The sequence below is a fragment of the Salmo salar genome, chromosome 17, assembly GCF_965601325.2.
Source record: "Salmo salar chromosome 17, fSalSal1, whole genome shotgun sequence".
Taxonomy (NCBI): domain Eukaryota; kingdom Metazoa; phylum Chordata; class Actinopteri; order Salmoniformes; family Salmonidae; genus Salmo; species Salmo salar.
Genome location: NC_138307.1, coordinates 61,654,960 through 61,677,630, shown reverse-complemented (window position 1 = coordinate 61,677,630; position 22,671 = coordinate 61,654,960). Strand labels below are relative to the sequence as shown.

Sequence of the window (22,671 nt, the reverse complement as noted above, 5' to 3'; positions counted from 1 at the left end):
AACCGCAGCTTGTTACCTGTAAAAAAGACACCTGTCCACAGAAGCAAACAATCAATCAGATTCCAAACTCTCCACCATGGCCAAGACCAAAGAGCTCTCCAAGGATGTCAGGGACAAGATTGTAGACCTACACAAGGCTGGAATGGGCTACAAGACCATTGCCAAGCAGCTTGGTGAGAAGGTGACAACATTTGGTGCGATTATTCGCAAATGGAAGAAACACAAAATAACTGTCAATCTCTCTTGGCCTGTGGCTCCAAGCAAGATCTCACCTCGTGGAGTTGCAATGATCATGAGAACGGTGAGGAATCAGCCCAGAACTACACGGGAGGATCTTGTCAATGATCTCAAGGCAGCTGGGACCATAGTCACCAAGAAAACAATTGGTAACACACTACGCCGTGAAGGACTGAAATCCTGCAGCGCACGCAAGGTCCCCCTGCTCAAGAATACATATACATGCCCGTCTGAAGTTTGCCAATAAACATCTGAATGAATTAGAGGACAACTGGTGAAAGTGTTGTGGTCAGATGAGACCAAAATGGAGCTCTTTGGCATCAACTCAACTCGCCGTGTTTGGAGGAGGAGGAATGCTGCCTATGACCCCAAGAACACCATCTCCACTGTCAAACATGGAGGTGGTAACATTATGTTTTGGGGGTGTTTTTCTGCTAAGGGGACAGGTCAACTTCACCGCATCAAAGGGACGATGGACGGGGCCATATACCGTCAAATCTTGGGTGAGAACATCCTTCCCTCAGCCAGGGCATTGAAAATGGGTCGTGGATGGGTATTCCAGCATGACAATGACCCAAAACACACGGCCAAGGCAAGAAAGGAGTGGCTCAAGAAGAAGCACATTAAGGTCCTGGAGTGGCCTAGCCAGTCTCCAGACCTTAATCCCATAGAAAATCTGTGGAGGGAGCTGAAGGTTCGAGTTGCTAAACGTCAGCCTCGAAAACCTTAATGACTTGGAGAAGATCTGCAAAGAGGAGTGGGACAAAATCCCTCCTGAGATGTGTGCAAACCTGGTGGCCAACTACAAGAAACGTCTGACCTCTGGGATTGCGAACAAGGGTTTTGCCACCAAGTACTAAGTCATGTTTTGCAGAGGGGTCAAATACTTATTTTCCTCATTAAAATGCAAATCATTTTATAACATTTTTGACATGTGTTTTTCTGGATTTATTTGTTGTTATTCTGTCTCTCACTGTTCAAATAAACCTACCATTAAAATTCTAGACTGATCATTTCTTTGTAAGTGGGCAAACGTACAAAATCAGCAGAGGATCAAATACGTTTTTCCCCCACTGTAGCTAGCTAGCTAGCCTGTTAGGGCTAGGGGGCAGTATTGACACGGCTGGATAAAAAACATACCCGATTTAATCTGGTTACCACTCCTACCCAGTAACTAGAATATGCATATACTTATTACATATGGATAGAAAACACCCTAAATTTTCTAAAACTGTTTGAATGGTGTCTGTGAGTATAACAGAACTCAAATGGCAGGTCAAAACCTGAGAGATTCCTTTACAGGAAGTGGCCTGTCTGACCATTTCTTGAACTTCTTTTCCATCTCTATCATTTACTAAGGATCTCTGCTCTAACGTGACACTTCCCACGTCGTCCATAGGCGCTCAGAGCCCGGGAAAAAACAGAATGTCGTCATTCCAGCCCCAGGCTGAAACACATTATCGCCTTTCTCAAGTAGCCGATCAAGGGACACTGAGCTTATGCGCGTGACCCGACCGCCCCCGCCTTTGGGATTTTTTCCTCTGTTTGCCGAAAAGGAGATTCCCTGTCGGAATATTATCGCTTTTCTACGAGAAAAATGGCGTAAAAATTGATTTTAAACAGCGGTTGACATGCTTCGAAGTACGGTAATGGAATATTTAGAATTTTATTGTCACGAATTGCGCCATGCGCGCGACACTTCTTTACTATTTCGGATAGTGTCTGGAACGCACGAACAAAACGCTGCTATTCGGATATAACGATGGATTATTTTGGACCAAACCAACATTTGTTATTGAAGTAGCAGTCCTGGGTGTGCATTCTGACGAAGACAACAAAAGGTAATCAAACTTTTATAATAGTAAATATGATTATGGTGAGTGCTAAACTTGCCGGGTGTCTAAATAGCGAGCCCGTGATGCCTGGGCTATGTACTTAGAATATTGCAAAATGTGCTTTCACCAAAAAGCTATTTTAAAATCGGACATATCGAGTGCATAGAGGAGTTCTGTATCTATAATTCTTAAAATAATTGTTATGCTTTTTGTGAACGTTTATCGTGAGTAATTTAGTAAAATGTTAGCGAATTCCCCGGAAGTTTGCGGGGGGTATGCTAGTTCTGAACGTCACATGCTAATGTAAAAAGCTGGTTTTTGATATAAATATGAACTTGATTGAACAAAACATGCATGTATTGTATAACATAATGTCCTAGGGTTGTCATCTGATGAAGATCATCAAAGGTGAGTGCTGCATTTAGCTGTCTTCTGGGTTTTGGTGACATTATATGCTGGCTTGAAAAATGGGTGTCTGATTATTTCTGGCTTGGTACTCTGCTGACATAATCTAATGTTTTGCTTTCGTTGTAAAGCCTTTTTGAAATCGGACAGTGTGGTTAGATTAACGAGAGTCTTGTCTTTAAATAGCTGTAAAATTGTCATATGTTTGAGAAATTGAAGTAATAGGATTTTTAAGGTTTTGAAAATCGCGCCACAGGCTGCCAGTGGCTGTTACGTAGGTGGGACGCAAGCGTCCCACCTAGCCCATAGAGGCTAGCCTAGCACACCACTGGAATGCTAACTCAGCAGATACACAACAATCTAATTGATGTTGCTGTTAGGAGGCTATCTGTAACTTGATGATGTTGCAGCAATGTTATTGCTGTGCTTGAAGCTAGAATTCCTAATTGAAACATTAACAAAGCTGAAACCCCGCCTGTGTTTTGGTAAAAAGCTGAGGCAGGTAGCCTAGTGGTTAGAGCGTTGGGCCAGTAACCGAAAAGTTGTTGGCCCAACGAATCCCTCAGCTGACAAGGTAAATGGAATCCGTGAGCTGACAAGGTAAAAATCTGTCGTTCTGCCCCTGAACAAGGCAGTTAACCCACTGTTCTTAGGCCGTCATTGTAAATAAGAATTTGTTCTTAACTGACTTGCCTGGTTAAATAAAAAAAATGGGCCTGGAGAAAGGTAACCACTCTCAAATTCATAGACAGAGCTATGGATGCAAGGACTGACCATCCATGATATAAAATGTATAGTTTTAACCATGTTTTTAGGCTGTATAGTGTTTGTTTATATTTACAAACATTAAAGTAAAACAAGCTTGTATTTTGGGTTCTGATGGGGTACGACTGTTGAACTAAGCTAATGAGGCATTTATAAGTTATATTCTTCAACAATCAATAGGTATATATCATTAATTTATAAGTCCAAAAATAGATGTAGCAACTAATGATTCCAGCTTAAAGGGGGGTACTTAGGCTACGTCTCTATTCAGTCTGCGTCGCTGAAGCGTTCCAGATTGCGAGATATACATTTTTAGGTAATTTCCGATTGAGCATTGCCTTTAAATTGAAATAACGGATTAAAATGTTCCGTACGGATTGAATAGAGCCCCTAATCTCTCATTACACTCACTTATTCCCTCCCTATTCTTCTGTCTCAGGGCTGGATCGACAACTTCAATGGACCAAGCGGAGTCTTCATCGCTGTAAGTACCAGCATATACTTATTGCGTTGTATTTTTCATATAGTAAGTTTGCTCATTTTGATGCCACTAGTTTAAATGATGATCAGGTGATGATGAGATGTGGTGGTAACCCTGTGTCCTGTCTGATCAGGCGGGGAAGGGCATCCTGCGCACCATGAGAGCCAACAATGATGCGGTGGCGGACCTCATCCCCGTGGACGTGGTCATCAACCTGACCCTGGCCGCTGGCTGGTACACGGCAGTGCACAGGTTAACTTTCCCCCCAGGTGGAATATGGTTTGACCAATGACTGTATGGTTTAACCCACACAAACAGACACCCCCATATTGACCTGCAGAAAGACCTCCTGTAAACCAACCTTAGCCCAGTTTGTTCGAACACATCTCCCCAGCTCTACACCATTGACTGATGAGGAAGCCCGGTGTTTTCAACTGATGTGATTTTGTGTTTGTGGTGTCATTTTATAGATGTGTCCTAATGGACCCTCCCCGTTGATCCCTCTGACCTCATCTCTCTGCTCCCTTGCAGACCCAAAGCAGCGCTGGTTTACAACTGCACAACGGGCGGAATCAACCCTTTCCACTGGGGAGAGATCGGTAGGTGTCTGTCTGTCTGTATGTGTGTCTGTCTGTATGCCTGTTACAGTGACATCATTAGTGCTTGCTCATTAACCACTGTGGCTTCCGTCGTCATAAATCAATGTACTTCAGTAGTTGAAATCTTGATCAAATCAAATTTTATTAGTCACATACACATGGTTAACAGATGTTATTGCGAGTGTAGCGAATTGCTTGTGCTTCTAGTTCCGACAGTGCTGCAATATCTAACATGTAATCTAACAATTCCACAACAACTACCTAAAACACACAAATCTAAGTAAAGGAATGGAATAAGAATATAGACATATAAATATATGGATGAGCAATAGAGTGGCATAGGCAAGATGCAATAGATGGTATAAAATACAGTATATACATATGAGATGAGTAATGCAAGATATGTAAACATTATTAAAGTGACTAGTGATCCATTTGGTTGATGGTGTTGTGACTATGAAACTATGCGTCATACATTCCCACAGGGGATATGAAACTGTGGGTTGCCTGTCAGTCCTGGTTCTCCTAAATCCATTTGAATGGTGTAGCAGTGAGATGCAGGTGGATAAATGATCTGTGTCATAATTAGATGCCCAGGGATTTGACAGTGGCGAGGGTCTACTGCCACCTTCTGGCAGCTAGTAGAACATTACATCTGAACCCCCACACTGTGTCCATCTGTTTGACCTCACCACTGTGGATCTGCCCAAATGACAACTCCCATCAGCAGTAAAGCACAGTTGCCCAAACAATAACAAATAGAGGCAAAGTGTCATCATGAAATCATCACCCCACCAGCATTTTTGTTGTTGTGGCAGCTCAACTCCCGGCCCATCATCTACAGTACATCCCAGTGGACCACTGAGATGAAAAGGATGCATGCGGGCCGGGTATCAGTCAGGCTCAGATTAGCGGGCGACAGCCAGGGTCCCTACGCTCTCAGATTAGTGAATCTGCTCCTTTCACTCTGGGAAATTGACATCAGATGGCTGGCAGCGGGATTAAGGCTCGTCACTCTGCCTCGCTGTTATAAATCTGGGATAGCGGGCACTAATCTACCGGACCACATAAGAGCTAAGAATCAAGCTAATCAAACTGGGTCTAGGGGGCCCATGGGGCTGCTTAGGGAAGTTGGAGGTTCTGGTACCTTAATTGGTTTTTGTCGCCTTTTCTCCACTGTCCTCTTCTCACCCCGTTTTGAAAAAGGTCAATATAATTGAGGAGCGGCGGTAAGGAGAGGAAACGTGGAGGGAAACGCTCTTGCAAGAAATGAGACGGTCATTCACTCGCTCGTCAGACAAATGACGTTTACAGAGGAGGAATCACAAAATACAAATTGATAAAAACGAATATAGCTACTTCTGCAATACATTCTATAGATAAAAGGATAAGTTGAGTATCGTTTTAAATGTGTGCCTGGTTTTCTCCTTCAAGAAAACAACAGCTGATTCAAAGGGGGTGTGGAACATTTTAAAACACTTCGGCGCTAGCATCCGTGAAGAAGCACACTTCTCTGATAGCTTACTAACGAATTGACACTCTCCGTGACCACTTGACACTGAGGAGAGGACAGAATTTTGTGCAATAGAGAATCTCCCAAGGAACCGATGAAGGAGCCCTGGAATAGTGCTCAGGAGTTTCTCATTCAGGCTGCGATTCAATCCAAGGCTTGTTATAGAACAGCGCACTAGACACCCGACAATGTACCATTTAACATCACCATGAATTGATCCCCGGCCTCAATCTTGTTCTGAGGGAAGCTCCACTTTCTAGGGCAGAACAAATGTGATTGGTTGGATGAAAACTCAGTGGGCAGAGCTTAGACTAACATGTCAGTGGGTGGAGTTTACAGATGAGAGTCAAAATAAATGTTTTCAGGGAGGTAGGTTGGAGGTGGTTCAACATGACCCAAAAGGTTGCCAGTTCAAATCCTGGCTACGACTTTTGTTTTCCTTACCAAACATTTTTAACTAATTACATTTCTAATCTACTTTGTTTGTTTACTTTGACAGAACAGCATTAAATACATGGAAAAACAAGGGTGCTGCCCTCCCCCCTACTAGCGCAGTGGACTAGGGATAGGGACCAGAAGGTCACAGGTTCTAATCTTGCTGATGCCCTTTTTCAAAAAAATGTATATTTGTGTTACCTTACCCTAGCCGGGAACACTCACCCTCAACACCAAAACCATCTTTCAACTCTTGTTAGCGGGGCTGGAGAATATTCACTGTGGCCGGGATTCAATAACATCACCCTTTGTCAGCTATGCACCTAGTAAAGGCAGTGTTCCCACGTTCACGGTAAACACAGCATGTTCTCTCTTTAAATGGCACATAGTCAACAAATCACCATCAGATTGAATCCTGGCCAAAATATTGTGCTACTTGGAGTTAATATCTTAGAACTAATAAAAATACAATTAATGACAGTTGATCCACAGAAATGTGCTGGAGCACGGTGAAACATCAGGGGTGTGGCTTTGATTCCTCGAAGGGTCATATGTAGTGTGGCACATGGTCTCAGAGCATTTTCTATTATTCTGGACATAAATCCAAGACAATCCATTTAGTATGACATGTATTCATTTGTGGAGGTTGCATCCATTTCATGAATTCCAATTCTTACAGCATGTTAAGAATTTGCAAAATATCCCTTATGAAAAATCTGTCCTTTACTCCAGTGCAATGAGGTTGGCTTCAGACAACCGTAGTTCAGCTCTTGGCACATCATGGACCACAGGCTTCAACCACCAGAATGGTATCACAGCTGTAGAGGATGGGCCCAGTCTACTTGGACCTCTGCCTCATTTTCCACCTTTTACGCTTCAGCCATCGCATACGCTTCTTCCTCCACTTGGCTCTCATCTTGTGGAGATGTCTCAAAAGTGATGAGATCAACTTGAAAACTAAAGAACTAAAACAGTTACAGGGAATAAATTAAATGGGAAAGCCTCAAAATGACAAAACTACAACAGGAGAGAGCTACCCTCGGGCTTACCCCAGATGTTCCTCCTGTGGAGAAGACTTAACCTCGTAAGGCTGTTCACTTCTTTAGAGGCTGGTGGGTCACGAGTCTTCAAAAGAAAGCAGAAAGAACAAATTCACACCAGTGTCACCCACTGGTTCTTTCACTAGCAGTTCCCCCAGCAGTTTTACCTTGGTCTGAGCAGCCTTGATTGCAGCCAGGTGGGGAAGGTGTGCAGCTGCTGTGAATGAGGTCATTAGTGCAACAGAAAACCACACCCCTGGAACCATTCCAATTCTCTAATATAGTGGCTAAGGAAGATGTGAGAGGCACTTCCCTAACGTTACACCCCGGAAAATGCCACAACAGAATAGAGCTGTCAGCTCCAAGCCCCAGATTCCTTCACATTTTTAACTCCTTTGTATTCTCTCTCAGAGCACCATGTGATGTCCAGCTTCAAGAGGAACCCTCTGGAGCAGGCTTTCAGAAGGCCCAACGCCAACATCACCTCCAACTACCTGATGAACCAGTATTGGATCCTGGTCAGCCACAAGTTCCCTGCCCTCATCTACGACCTCTACCTGAGACTGTCTGGACAGAAACCCCAGTAAGATTACTAATGTCCTGACAATCAGCATTGTCATTAGACCATTGTTCGGTCTATGAAAATGTAACTACCTACTTGTTTTCAACCCAATCAACACAGTGTGATGTAAAAATAAAATGATCTGTAATCATAAAGAAATAAGAAATCAGTGTTTGCTGCATACAAGTGATCTTTAATGAAGTCTTCAGTGAAACGAACATTACAATTGTGTTATATACATGCAGTACATTTGGACGGAGATCCTCCATTCCTCTCTCTCTGTGTAGGATGATGCGTATCTTCAACCGGCTGCACAAGGCCATCGGCCTGCTGGAGTACTTCAGCAGACAGGACTGGGAGTGGAACTCAGAGAACATGAACATGCTGATGAGCCACCTCAGCCCTGAGGACAGGAAGGTACAGTAGACTCAGCATCCATCCTCTATGCACACACTATCTCTGCATGTTGATGTATATAGTCAATGGTATGTTTTTCACCTAGTAATGCCACCAAGCCATCATTTCAGCTCAAAGAAACAGCTTCATTGATTTAGAGACAAAAGGTCACTAATACGGCAGCGTAGCCTAGTGTTTAGAGCGTTGGACTAGTAACCGAAAGGTTGCAAGATCGAATCCCCGAGCTGACAAGGTACAAATCTGTCGTTCTGCCACTGAACAAGGCAGTTAAACCCACTGTTCCTAGGCCGTCATTGAAAATAAGAATTTGTTCTTAACTGACTTGCCTAGTTAAAGGTAAAATAAAGTACTTACATCATTCAATTTCAGAAGGTTAAATTATAGATATCCCAAAGGTTTTCATAATCGACAGAATGTGACCATAATAGCCATGTCGTACTGCACATCAACATCCTAACTCTCTCTCCCAGACATTCAACTTTGACGTGCGTCAGCTGAACTGGCCGGAGTACATAGAGAACTACTGTATCGGCACCAAGAAGTACGTTCTGAATGAAGACATGTCCGACATCCCTGCAGCCAGGCAACACCTCAGGAAGTGAGTAGACTACTTACAGGGCTGACTGTGTTTGTTCCTGTCTTATTTTGAAGAAGGACGTAAATGACAGAGTACTTCCATCTCCCTCCCTCAGGCTGAGGAACATCCGCTACACATTCAACACTCTACTGCTGGTCTTCATCTGGAGGGTGTTCATCGCCCGCTCTCAGATGGCCAGGAACATCTGGTACTTTGTGGTCAGCCTCTGCTTCAAGTTCCTCTCCTACTTCAGGGCCTCCAGCACACTCACCAACTGATGACCAACTGACCGTTGACCAACTGACTGTTGACCAGCTGAACGCCCTGCTCACCTCCTCAACCAGACCTCAGACCCAGCAGCACACAACCCCACTCCTCAACCAGACCTCAGACCCAGCAGCACACAACCCCACTCCTCAACCAGACCACACCCCTCAGACCTCCAGCAGGATACAACCCCACTCCTCAACCAGACCTCACCCCTCAGACCTCCAGCAGCACACAACCCCACTCCTCAACCAGACCTCACCCCTCAGACCTCCAGCAGCACACAACCCCACTCCTCAACCAGACCACACCCCTCAGACCCAGCAGCACACAACCCCACTCCTCAACCAGACCACACCCCTCAGACCTCCAGCAGCACACAACCCCACTCCTCAACCAGACCTCACCCCTCAGACCCAGCAGCACACAACCCCACTCCTCAACCAGACCACACCCCTCAGACCTCCAGCAGGATACAACCCCACTCCTCAACCAGACCACACCCCTCAGACCTCCAGCAGGATACAACCCCACTCCTCAACCAGACCTCACCCCTCAGACCTCCAGCAGCACACAACCCCACTCCTCAACCAGACCTCACCCCTCAGACCTCCAGCAGGATACAACCCCACTCCTCAACCAGACCACACCCCTCAGACCTCCAGCAGCACACAACCCCACTCCTCAACCAGACCACACCCCTCAGACCTCCAGCAGCACACAACCCCACTCCTCAACCAGACCTCACCCCTCAGACGTCCAGCAGCACACAACCCCACTCCTCAACCAGACCACACCCCTCAGACCCAGCAGCACACAACCCCACTCCTCAACCAGACCACACCCCTCAGACCTCCAGCAGGATACAACCCCACTCCTCAACCAGACCACACCCCTCAGACCTCCAGCAGGATACAACCCCACTCCTCAACCAGACCACACCCCTCAGACCTCCAGCAGGATACAACCCCACTCCTCAACCAGACCACACCCCTCAGACCTCCAGCAGGATACAACCCCACTCCTCAACCAGACCACACCCCTCAGACCTCCAGCAGGATACAACCCCACTCCTCAACCAGACCACACCCCTCAGACCTCCAGCAGGATACAACCCCACTCCTCAACCAGACCACACCCCTCAGACCTCCAGCAGGATACAACCCCACTCCTCAACCAGACCACACCCCTCAGACCTCCAGCAGGATACAACCCCACTCCTCAACCAGACCACACCCCTCAGACCTCCAGCAGCACACAACCCCACTCCTCAACCAGACCACACCCCTCAGACCTCCAGCAGGATACAACCCCACTCCTCAACCAGACCTCACCCCTCAGACCCAGCAGCACACAACCCCACTCCTCAACCAGACCACACCCCTCAGACCTCCAGCAGGATACAACCCCACTCCTCAACCAGACCACACCCCTCAGACCTCCAGCAGGATACAACCCCACTCCTCAACCAGACCACACCCCTCAGACCTCCAGCAGGATACAACCCCACTCCTCAACCAGACATTGTTCCTTCTGACCCTGTTGTACGTCATACAGTAAAACCACTACGTAAGTGTTATTTATTTTCTGACTACGGCTTTTCTTAAAGCCACAGATTACATATGCAACAATAAACCCATTGTATACTCTCCCCACGTTTTTGCTCATAGTTTACGTCCTCCCCAACCCAGATACAATGTCTTGGAATAGAGGATTTTTTTGCATACTTGAAATACTGTATATCAGGCCTCCACTGAAAGACAATTTCTGTACATTGACTCTTAATGTGTGAATCCTGAGATATCCATGGCCTCTCTTCTTCCATGGGCGATGTGTTTTTACCTTGTATTGGTTTGTACTGACAGAATATTTGGGAACCTGTACTCTGTAGCGAGGCCAGCTAAGGATATCCGAGAGTAACTTCAGTGTTGATCACATTAAGGGCTTTATTCAATCTGTAAAGTTGAAGCGTTACAGACTCCGCAATATAAATGAAAAGGTCATTTCCAATTGAGCCAACACATGCAGCTTTTACTGTGAATGCAGCCTGCAAAAGCAGGAACATTCCCTTTGTTTGAATCATGCTGTAAAGCTGAACTTCTGTGATGTGGATTTAATGAAGCCCTAAATCTTGACCACTGGAGACCGCTACTGTAGTACTACTAACGCTTGACCTGGTTGACGACTACTGAATATTGACATCGGTATGTTTGACATAACGCATATGAGTCATTTTTTTGTTTTACTGGGTGTCCACTTTTTGCCTGTTTTGTACAGCAGTTTACTATTTTTTCATCTTTATAAATAATTGCGTCAAACTAAGGCTTGTCTTAAGTGGTACAGTGCATTCGGAAAGTATTCAGACCCCTTGACTTTTTCCAAATTTTGTTACATTACAGCCTTGTTCTAAAATTGGTTAAATAAATGTTTTTCCTCAATCTACACACAATACCAAAGCGAAAACAGGTTTAGACATTTTTGAAAATGTATTAAATAAAAAACAGAAATACCCTATTTACATGAAGTATTCAGACATTTGCTATGAGACTCAATTGAGCTCAGGTGCATCCTGTTTCCATTGATAATCCTTGAGCTGTTTCTACAACTTGGAGTCCACCTGTGGTAAATTCAATTGATTGGACATGATTTTGAAAGGCACACAACTGTCGAAGGTCCCACAGTTGACAGTGCATGTCAGAGCAAAAACCAAGCCATGAGGTTGAAGGAATTGTCCGTAGAGCTCTGAGACAGGATTGTGTCGAGGCACAGATCTGGGGAAGGATACCAAAAGGAATCTGCAGCATTGAAGGTCCCCAAGAACACAGAACACATCATTCTTAAATGGAAGAAGTTTGGAACCACCAAAACTCTTTCTAGAGCTGGCTGCCCAGCAATCGTCACGTCTGGAGGAATCTGGCACTATCCCTACGGTGAAGCATGGTGCTGGCAGCATTACGCTGTGGAGATGTTTTTCAGCAGCAGGGACTGGGAGACTAGTCAGGATAGAAGGAAAGATGAACGGAGCAAAGTACAGAGAGATCCTTGATGAAAAACCTGCTCCAGAGCGCTCAGGACATCAGACTGGGGCGAAGGTTCACCTTCCAACAGGACAACAACCCTAAGCACACAGCCAAGACAATGCAGGAGTGGCTTTGGGACAAGTCTCTGAATGTCCGTGGCCCAGCCAGAGCCCGGACTTGAACCCGATCAAACATCTCTAGAGACCTGAACATCGCTGTGCAGCGACGCTCCCCATCCAACCTGACACAGCTTGATAGGATCTGCAGAGCAGAATGGGAGAAACTCCCCAAATACAGGTGTGCCAAACTTATAGCGTCATACCAAAGAAGACTCAAGGCTGTAATCGCTGCCAAAGGTGCTTCAACAAAGTACTGAGTAAATATATGTAAATGAATATTTATGTAAATGTGATACTTCAGTTTTTATAAATTTGCTCAAATTTATAAAGACCTGTTTTTGCTTTGTCATTATGGGGCAATTTAATCAATTTTAGAATAAGGCTGTAATGTTAGTGTGGAAAAAGTCAATGGGTCTGAATACTTTCCGAATGCACTGTAGATGGTGACAGTATCATCTATAAACAAGTTTAGGAGATGTGTAAATAGTTCTATATTATTTTTCTAGACTACTTAAAAGAGTAGTATTCCTGAGGGTTGATTCTGCAGGAGTCTGACTACCACAGAGCTCCCCAGACTAGATCTGAAGTGTTACTTGTGGTAGACAGCAGCAGTCCACTTTATGAGATGATACATCTATATACAGTATCTATGGTAGAAGTCTTGACTAAATGTACCCCAAATCCTCACTCTGGAAAAACATGTTTCTATGTGAGCCAGTAATGGTGTGCAACAATGGTGACCGTCCTTTCCTAAATTCAGTAAGGGACTATGAACCAAATGCATGCCCAGAGAAAATGGCTTTTCCTGTACAATGAAGTTGAACAAAATGTCTCGCTTGTTATGGATCTTGGCATCTGTCATGTTGATAACAAAGCAGTGTCTTTGTTATGATACATAGTGGAAGCAGAGCACTGTGGGTAGATCAGAAAAGGTAGATCAGAGCTAACTGGGCAGTGTTCTGTGAACTGCAACACTTACGACTTTGTTTATTTTGTTGAATTTTCCTTTTTCAAATGTAATTGGCAAATGTTAAACGACCCTCTATTCCTGCTCTGAAAACACGAATAAACCAAAAGACAACAAATTGGTCAGTGTGCTAATCATTCTGCTTCATACACTGCTGCCTCATGTAGAAAATAGATTTAGCCTACTTCCATGGCAGCGTTTATACAGGCAGCCCAATTCTGATCTTTTTTTAACTAATTGGTCTTTTGACCAATCAGATCTGAAAAAGATTGGACGTGAAAAGATCTGATGTGATTGGTCAAAAGACCAATTAGTGGGAAGAAATATCCGAAATGGACTACCTGTGTAAGCGCAGGCTAAGAGCATGCACCATCACCAGAAGATAGTGGGATACCAAATGACATATTTACATGAATGTAAAGTGTACAACATGAAGTGGTGAAGTGCACTAAAACACATTTAATAGGACATCTCCCATTGACAGATGTGAAACAGATACTGAACAACAGTGCAAATAGATAGAAAAAGAACAAAGATGACATGTTAATGGTATGAATGATAACATAGAAGGATCAGATTTCATTCAGCCTAACTTACAGATGCCAACGTCCCAATACCTTTACACACTAAGCCTGATAAAACTGGGGAGTTAGCCGCTTTCCATTTTCCAGTGTAAAATATATACTTACAGGATATAAATATTATAATGGTAGTCATATGAGGATACTGTCCAAAACAATAAATAGAACAATTATGATTGTCAGATCCTAATCAGTTTACTCTTATTTGGTTCAAAACAAACTCCCAGCAATCCACATACTTGTGATTGGAGACTTCTCTTCCTGGATTCCCCCCTTCCTGGATTCCCTCACAGGTGAAGGGACAGTAGGTGCACGATCAGCAGCAGGCTCCAGGTCCCATATCCACAAAACATCTCACAGTAGGAGTGCTGATCTAGGATCTGTCCATATAATCTTATGATCCAAAAGGGCGAAACTGATCCAAGCTCAGCACTCCTACTCAGAGAGCTTTGTGAGTATGAGCGCAGGTCAGAGGGCTACTCCTGTACGTGTCAGGAGCGGAGCAGCACGGTTGTTCACATGGGGATCTGGGAGAACCACCTGGAAATAGAGAACATGTAGAGGTACAGTGTAAATACACTACTACCAGTGAGACAAAGGGAAACCGGTACATGTAAGGATTTACCATCATTTTGAACATACTGGCAATAAAGAAGACTGGGCTCACCTCTCTAGGTTTATATGGGCCTAGTTTGAAGCGACAGCAGACTATGTCGAAACAGAAGCCAACAAAGCCATGGATCATGCCTGTGGGAGAGAGAAGATCAATGAAGATGTTCAGGGTGCATTTCTCTAACGTGGCACAGTATCAGGCTGGCAAAGCAGCCGTGGAATGATTTGTGAGACATGAACAGTATGAGGTCTGCCCATGACCCTGGGTGGTAAGAGTGAGTGTTGTCTGGACCTGTGGTGGAGAAGATGCCCCCGATGATGCCACAGAGTCGTACCAGGAACTGCCAGAGGGGCATGTGCTGCTCACTGACCGTCACCATCAGAGAGCTGGTGTCGTACTTCATAAAGATCCCAGACACCCGCTACTAGACCAGACAGTGGGTAGGTAGAGTGGGGAAGGGGGTTATGGTTATTCTCTCCTTTACACACACACACACACACACACACACACACACACACACACACACACACACACACACACACACACACACACACACACACACACACACACACACACACACACACACACACCCTCTCTAGCATTAGCCTTTGTGTATGTGAATATGTGTGTTTGTAAGACAGAAATCTATGACTGTCTCAGGTGGTGGTGTTATACAGCAGAGCTAGAAGTAACTTTTGGCAGCCAGCAGAGGGAGCTGAATGGACTGGATGGATGGATGGATGGATGGATCCATCAACCATCTGAACCCACTGCAGCATCCTCCATCATGGTCAACATCGAATAGAATTTCTTTCCCCCTGATGGTTAATATGAGGATTTGGGGAAGGTAGGCTGATACAAGATCTGTGCCTAAATCAGGACTTACCCTCTCCGTCTCTCTGCCGACACCTTGGACGTGTGCAGTTTGGTAGGTACCACCGTAATGAAATACTGGAACAGCTCATTATCTGCAACAACAAGACAAAGAGCAAAGCGTTTTACCCCATTCATCTAGTGACAGACTACACAGAATACTTCTAGAAAAGGTGAAATAGGGGGCTTCAGTTCTTTCCCCTGGAGAAACTAGGCTGCTTTGAACGGCAAGTGAATGAAAGCAAGCCTGCAGTAAATCCACTTCAAACGGATACAAATAGCTACATTTTCTCCCTGCAAACTCATGGCGCCATTCTGAGCAGAATAGGCTGGAAGCTACACATTGAGTAACAGCTGAATGAGGTTTGATAAGAACATAACGTGTTTACTTCCTGGTCTCAGTGAGGAGGAGCAGTAATTTACGGTAGCTGGTGATTTTCTCTGTCCCGTCCAGAGGATTGATGATGCCGGAAATCTCTTCTCCGAAAGACAGATGGTCTATCCGATGGGAGAAGTTGTACGCTGCACTGCATTGATGAAACCCAGCTCACATGCAGTCAGGTGGAATGCGACAGTGAAAACCTCTATTTGGGAGTGAATCATTCTGAGAAAATAGTTATTTGGCACTGCATTAGAATAGATACTGCTCTTATCTATCACTTGAAACATGCAATGTAAGCAACCAGAGAACAGTACTAATGTTGTCCTTGTCAAAAACGAATAACTTATGCAAATGAGTGTCACCCTTCCTGGTCAGGCTGACAGAGAACTTACTGTCATGGCCTACAAAAGCTGCTATATGAGCATGGCCACGAGGATGATGAATAGGCCTGAGAAAGACAGAGGGTTGGTTGGACAGAGGGTTAGACAGAGGGTTGGACAGAGGGTTGGACAGAGGGTTGGACAGAGGGTTGGACAGAGGGTTAGACAGAGGGTTGGACAGAGGGTTGGACAGAGGGTTAGACAGAGGGTTGGACAGAGGGTTGGACAGAGGGTTGGACAGAGGGTTAGACAGAGGGTTGGACAGAGGGTTGGACAGAGGGTTAGACAGAGGGTTAGACAGAGGGTTGGACAGAGGGTTAGACAGAGGGTTAGACAGAGGGTTGGACAGAGGGTTGGACAGAGGGTTAGACAGAGGGTTAGACAGAGGGTTGGACAGAGGGTTGGACAGAGGGTTGGACAGAGGGTTGGACAGAGGGTTGGACAGAGGGTTGGACAGAGGGTTAGACAGAGGGTTAGACAGAGGGTTGGACAGAGGGTTAGACAGAGGGTTGGACAGAGGGTTGGACAGAGGGTTGGACAGAGGGTTGGACAGAGGGTTAGACAGAGGGTTGGACAGAGGGTTGGACAGAGGGTTAGACAGAGGGTTGGACAGAGGGTTGGACAGAGGGTTAGACAGAGGGTTAGACAGAGGGTTGGACAGAGGGTTGGACAGAGGGTTAGACAGAGGGTTAGACAGAGGGTTGGACAGAGGGTTGGACAGAGGGTTGGACAGAGGGTTGGACAGAGGGTTAGACAGAGGGTTAGACAGAGGGTTAGAAGCGTGAGGAGCATTTTCATCAAGAAGAAATATACTGTGCTCTATAGGTTGAGTGCCCTTTTCCCATCAGACATATAGACTCATAAATCATTCACAGCATCAATTTGTGGAGCTTGGAAGCTTCTAACATATGAGACAAACTCCATGAATCTCTGAGTCTGTGGCAGTATTACATAGCTTTCCCCCATGACACCCATAAAGAATGATTTACATACAACATGCACTTAAATATAACCCTGTTGTTCGGGCCCTGAATGCTGATTGGTTGAAAGCCGTGGTATATCAGACTGTATACCATGGGTATGACAAAACATTACTATTTACTGGTCTAATTACGTTGGTAACCAGTTTATAATAGCAATAAGGCACTCCAGGGGTTTGTGGTATGTGGCCAATGTACCACGGCTAAGGGCTGTATCCAGGCACTCTGTGTTGCGTCGTGCATAAGAACAGTCATTAGCCGTGGTATATTGGCCATATACCACACCCCCTCGGGCCTTATTGCTTAATTATAAACTGGGTGGTTTGAGCCCTGAATTCTCATTGGCTGAAAGCCATGGTATATCAGACCATATGTCACGTATATAACAAAACATTTATTTTTACTGCTCTAATTACATTGGTAACCAGTTTATAATAGCAATAAGGCACCTCAGTGGTTTGTCATATAGGGCCAATATACCACGGCTAAGGGCTGTGTCCAGGCACTCCACGTTGCGTTGTGCGTTAGAACAGCCCTCAGCTGTGGTATATTGGCCCTATATGACAAACCCCTGAGGTGACTTATTGCTTAAATATATCACGCTTATAGAAATGTGTACTGGTATCTTACTTTCCCACTGTGATGTGGAAGTTCCCAGCCACTTTGTTGACGTGCCCATGTATCCTACAGGCACTTAAGGGCTCTGAGGCGGTCCCCTCTCTGAACACACACACACATACTATTATTACCTTTGTAGGAATACATATCTGTACTTAATGCATTTTCCCAAAACCTCAGTAGTGATGCATTTGCCTGAGAGCCCTACCAACCTTGGGCAGGCCTACTAACCTAGGGGGCAAGGCAGGCCTACTAACCTAGGGGGCAAGGCAGGCCTACTAACCTAGGGGGCAAGGCAGGCCTACTAACCTAGGGGGCAAGGCAGGCCTACTAACCTAGGGGGCAAGGCAGGCCTACTAACCTTGGGGGCAAGGCAGGCCTACTAACCTTGGGGGCAAGGCAGGCCTACTAACCTTGGGGGCAAGGCAGGTCCTACTAACCTTGGGGGCAAGGCAGGTCCTACTAACCTTGGGGGCAAGGCAGGTCCTACTAACCTAGGGGGCAAGGCACACCTACTAACCTTGGGGGCAAGGCAGGCCTACTAACCTTGGGGGCAAGGCAGGCCTACTAACCTAGGGGGCAAGGCACACCTACTAACCTAGGGGGCAAGGCACACCTACTAACCTAGGGGGCAAGGCAGGCCTACTAACCTAGGGGGCAAGGCAGGCCTACTAACCTAGGGGGCAAGGCACACCTACTAACCTAGGGGGCAAGGCACACCTACTAACCTAGGGGGCAAGGCAGGCCTACTAACCTTGGGGGCAAGGCAGGCCTACTAACCTTGGGGGCAAGGCAGGCCTACTAACCTTGGGGGCAAGGCAGGCCTACTAACCTTGGGGGCAAGGCAGGCCTACTAACCTTGGGGGCAAGGCAGGCCTACTAACCTTGGGGGCAAGGCACACCTACTAACCTAGGGGGCAAGGCAGGCCTACTAACCTTGGGGGCAAGGCACACCTACTAACCTAGGGGGCAAGGCACACCTACTAACCTTGGGGGCAAGGCAGGCCTACTAACCTAGGGGGCAAGGCAGGCCTACTAACCTTGGGGGCAAGGCACACCTACTAACCTAGGGGGCAAGGCACACCTACTAACCTAGGGGGCAAGGCACACCTACTAACCTTGGGGGCAAGGCAGGCCTACTAACCTAGGGGGCAAGGCAGGCCTACTAACCTAGGGGGCAAGGCACACCTACTAACCTTGGGGGCAAGGCAGGCCTACTAACCTTGGGGGCAAGGCACACCTACTAACCTAGGGGGCAAGGCAGGCCTACTAACCTTGGGGGCAAGGCACACCTACTAACCTAGGGGGCAAGGCACACCTACTAACCTTGGGGGCAAGGCAGGCCTACTAACCTAGGGGGCAAGGCAGGCCTACTAACCTTGGGGGCAAGGCACACCTACTAACCTAGGGGCAAGGCACACCTACTAACCTTGGGGGCAAGGCAGGCCTACTAACCTTGGGGGCAAGGCACACCTACTAACCTAGGGGGCAAGGCAGGCCTACTAACCTTGGGGGCAAGGCACACCTACTAACCTAGGGGGCAAGGCACACCTACTAACCTTGGGGGCAAGGCAGGCCTACTAACCTAGGGGGCAAGGCAGGCCTACTAACCTTGGGGGCAAGGCACACCTACTAACCTAGGGGGCAAGGCACACCTACTAACCTAGGGGGCAAGGCACACCTACTAACCTTGGGGGCAAGGCAGGCCTACTAACCTAGGGGGCAAGGCACACCTACTAACCTTGGGGGCAAGGCAGGCCTACTAACCTAGGGGGCAAGGCCGTAGGATCTCCCTTTAGAACACTCTTGTACAAGACCTCCTGTAGAGAATGCTCCTCCTTCAACCTGTTCTGCATCAGCAACAGGGTCCTAAGGAGAAACAGGTTAACTACTCATTTCATACAGGAAGGACGACAAAATAGTTTTTTTTCTTTTGGAATGTGGTTGAGTGAGATTTTCTGACTATTAACAAAGTGCTTAAAGGACCAATCTACCATTACTACCTCAATTGTTTTACTTTTAAATTCATGATATATAGACATTGATTATTATAGCCATTGATTATTTAAGAATAAAACATAAAAGTCTCATGAGCTTAGTTTAACTGTCTAACCCAATCAGAACCCAAAATAGAAGCTTGTTTTACTCTTTTGTTTATAAACAATTTACTTGTAAACAAACACTGTATAGGCTCAACAACAAAAAATAACAATTATCATTTTGATATCATGGATGGTCAGTCCTTGGATCCATAGCTGTGTCTATGAATTTGAGAGTGGTTACATTCTAAACTGCTTACCGGTGCCACAGTCTTTGCTGCGGGGTCAGCTCAAAAATCACCTGAACATTTATACACAGGGAAGAAAAACTCTTCTGCCAGGTCCAGAATGTCTGCACCCACATCTGAAACAGCACACCAACTCAGTCTTTAGCTCCAGGGGGTTGTGGGGGAAATTATACAGGACATCATAATGCATTAATTATGGACAAAATATGAAGGCCTACATTTCATGAATGATTCCAATAAATAATGTGTGATAAGGTTGAATACTTACGTTGGCATTTCATGGCAACTGTAATATCTATGTTTATTCTCAATTTACTGTAAATGAACAAAAATATTGTCAGATTCCAAGATAATGTACTGGCAGTAAAACACATTTCAGTCTTAAATAAGATCTTATCATGATGAAACAAAATCAACATTTCTATGTACCTTGAAAAATCTTTATCCACTTCGTATTCATACTTCATCCAGGTGTCCCGATACACAAAGAACTCAAAGAAGGCCAGCAGTGCCATGGCAGTGAATGCTATCAAGGACACTATGGATGGGCGAGAGAAGAACATTAGCGACGTCATTCAAAGTTGGGGCTATTGAATCAGCATTCAGACATATGTAAGCAGTATTGAGAGTGGAATCTCACCTGTCCCCCCCCCCCTCCCCCCCCCCCCCCCCCTGTGGCTGTGGTCTCGACATAGCTCTCTGGGACCTTGGGGAAGGCATCCAGCTCCTTAACCAGACTCAGGGCTTTCTTCCTGTACAGACGCCTCATCTTCAGGACCACTCTCCACGTCCTCCCTTCATACACCTAACCTGGGAAAGAGAAATCATACAATTATGGGTTTTTTTCTAATCTGTGTAATATAGGAATAAAACAATATGCAAGTTACCACCATCATCGCTGCACACATCGTTCATACCTGGCTAGGCTTTTTCAGTTTTTAAACAACTAATTATAAATGTTTTTCTGTGAGTTCAATGTGCACAGTTTCTCTGAAGAGAAATGAGATCCAGCCTGAACTGTGCAATGTAGTAGGGTATTGTAGTTTCCAACAGGCCAACATTCTACATAGTTTAGCGCATAAAACATGGTAATTAACTACAATGACCATAATCCATTTTGCATCTACCTGTCAGGTCCGTTTCTTTTTTTACACCTGCTAAGGAAGATACAAGAATGCATGATCATGAAGGGATGGATATATAGAGTACCACAGTGTGAGTCATAAAAACCTAATGGTCAAACAAGGAAATGGTTCCAATCATTTTTCCATCATTCATTTTTCCCATAGGGGACTTTAGAAACACTTAAAATAAGGTCTGTGTTTCGCGTAGGCTTACCCTGGTGTGACGTTTTGTTAACCGTGTAAATCTCTCTGGGACAAGGTCACTTTTGATGGCTAGGTTTTATGGGTATTATGAGACCTCTACTGAGAGCAGCTGTTGCTTGGCCAGGTATCTCTAGCTGAAAATACATGATCAAAGTAATTGATAGTTGGTATTCAGTAGTCATAAAAGTATGCCTTATTTACTTTGAAGAACTACAAAACAGTGATTTTGTCAGACAGCATAGGCAGCAGCTCTATAGCGATGAGATGATGACTTAGAATAAAATAATAAAAACATCAAATAGAAAAACGTAATATAAACAACGGAAATACAGTAATGTGAATATGATGGTTAATAAGTGATAGCAGTAATGGGCAGTCACTACCACCATCATAGTACATGTATTCATTGTTTTATTCTGTGTTATTACTGCATTTAACCCAAAGTCGAAATCGAAAACTGTGATTCTTTTTTTCATAATGAACCGAAATCGAACCGACCTCAAAAAGCATTAATCGCTCAGCACTACCGCCAATAACGTTATCTATGCAAAACAACTGAAATAGCCCACCAACGTCAATCGGCTATATAGTGTTTCCTTCAATGGCTAGTGATAGTAAACATCGTACAGCCACATAACAACACCAGCATCACCAACGTAAGCTACAAGTTAGCAAAGATGCTCATGGCTGTCTCAGAACCATTCATTCATCATTGTCTCTTCTTACCTTGGTTTCATGCGTCTATACTCCGGTAAACTGATTGCAAAGCAGATATCAATTCATAACATTATAACTAATGAAACAATACGTTTGTTAGCTTCTAGCTTCCTTTACAGGGTCCTGTCTTGTCTTAGCAACACGACCACCCGCTAGGCGATATGAACTGTCAATGGTCTTTTTCCAATACCGCCACCTGTCGACGAGCTCGCGAATGGCTCTAAATGTGTTGTCATTTTACGCATTGTACACCAGATGGCGCTCAAGCCCGTGAAAATATTCTCACGCCGCATTCTTTGTCTTCTTTCAAAGCTTGTTCCCTAAAATGTAGGACATTATTTCAAATTTAGCATCAGTTTATCAAGTTCAAAACTATTTTATGTTTACAGGATGATAACTATTTGTATAAGATTCACTATTTTAGACCTAGGTATATCATGCCTAGTATTTTGCTATTGCACAATAAATTAGTGTGATAATGTTTTTACAACATACCTTTTACTTTAAACATTAAGTATACATTGCAATTCCGTTTTCCATTTTAACATATTTTTATCCCTTCATCCCTTATAATTGGCCTGCTCTGACTGCATGTTGGCACACACAACTGAAGTAACCCCAGCTGTTTAGACTTTGTAATTAATTAAGAGGCATTGTTGGGCTCATGAACAGC

General features: G+C 45.1%; 1 protein-coding gene, 1 long non-coding RNA gene and 1 pseudogene across 3 annotated transcripts in view; 1 reads left to right on the top strand and 2 right to left on the bottom strand.

The window, feature by feature from the left end:
- LOC106576356 (fatty acyl-CoA reductase 1) overlaps positions 1-9,295 on the top strand; it is a 224,490-nt gene extending 215,195 nt beyond the window's left edge. The window contains exons 6-12 of the mRNA XM_045699967.2: positions 3,682-3,726; positions 3,857-3,975; positions 4,255-4,322; positions 7,722-7,893; positions 8,160-8,289; positions 8,760-8,887; positions 8,982-9,295. Coding sequence (XP_045555923.1) covers positions 3,682-3,726; positions 3,857-3,975; positions 4,255-4,322; positions 7,722-7,893; positions 8,160-8,289; positions 8,760-8,887; positions 8,982-9,144 — 825 coding nt within the window. The 3' untranslated portion in view covers positions 9,145-9,295. The remainder of the gene's footprint in view (positions 1-3,681; positions 3,727-3,856; positions 3,976-4,254; positions 4,323-7,721; positions 7,894-8,159; positions 8,290-8,759; positions 8,888-8,981) is intronic.
- LOC106576358 (endoplasmic reticulum-Golgi intermediate compartment protein 2-like) lies at positions 8,045-20,611 on the bottom strand (annotated as a pseudogene). The gene is made up of 9 exons (XR_014381195.1): positions 20,383-20,611; positions 20,222-20,268; positions 19,966-20,069; positions 19,434-19,535; positions 15,320-17,768; positions 14,725-14,857; positions 14,488-14,567; positions 14,060-14,360; positions 8,045-8,275 (listed from the first exon to the last, which is right to left on the bottom strand). The product of XR_014381195.1 is annotated as an endoplasmic reticulum-Golgi intermediate compartment protein 2-like (transcript).
- A 4-nt stretch (positions 20,612-20,615) lies between these two features.
- LOC145861410 (uncharacterized) lies at positions 20,616-22,153 on the bottom strand. Its single transcript, XR_014381196.1, has 3 exons — positions 22,008-22,153; positions 21,292-21,415; positions 20,616-20,763 (listed from the first exon to the last, which is right to left on the bottom strand). It is a non-coding gene; the product is annotated as an uncharacterized LOC145861410 (long non-coding RNA).
- Positions 22,154-22,671: the final 518 nt, after the last annotated feature.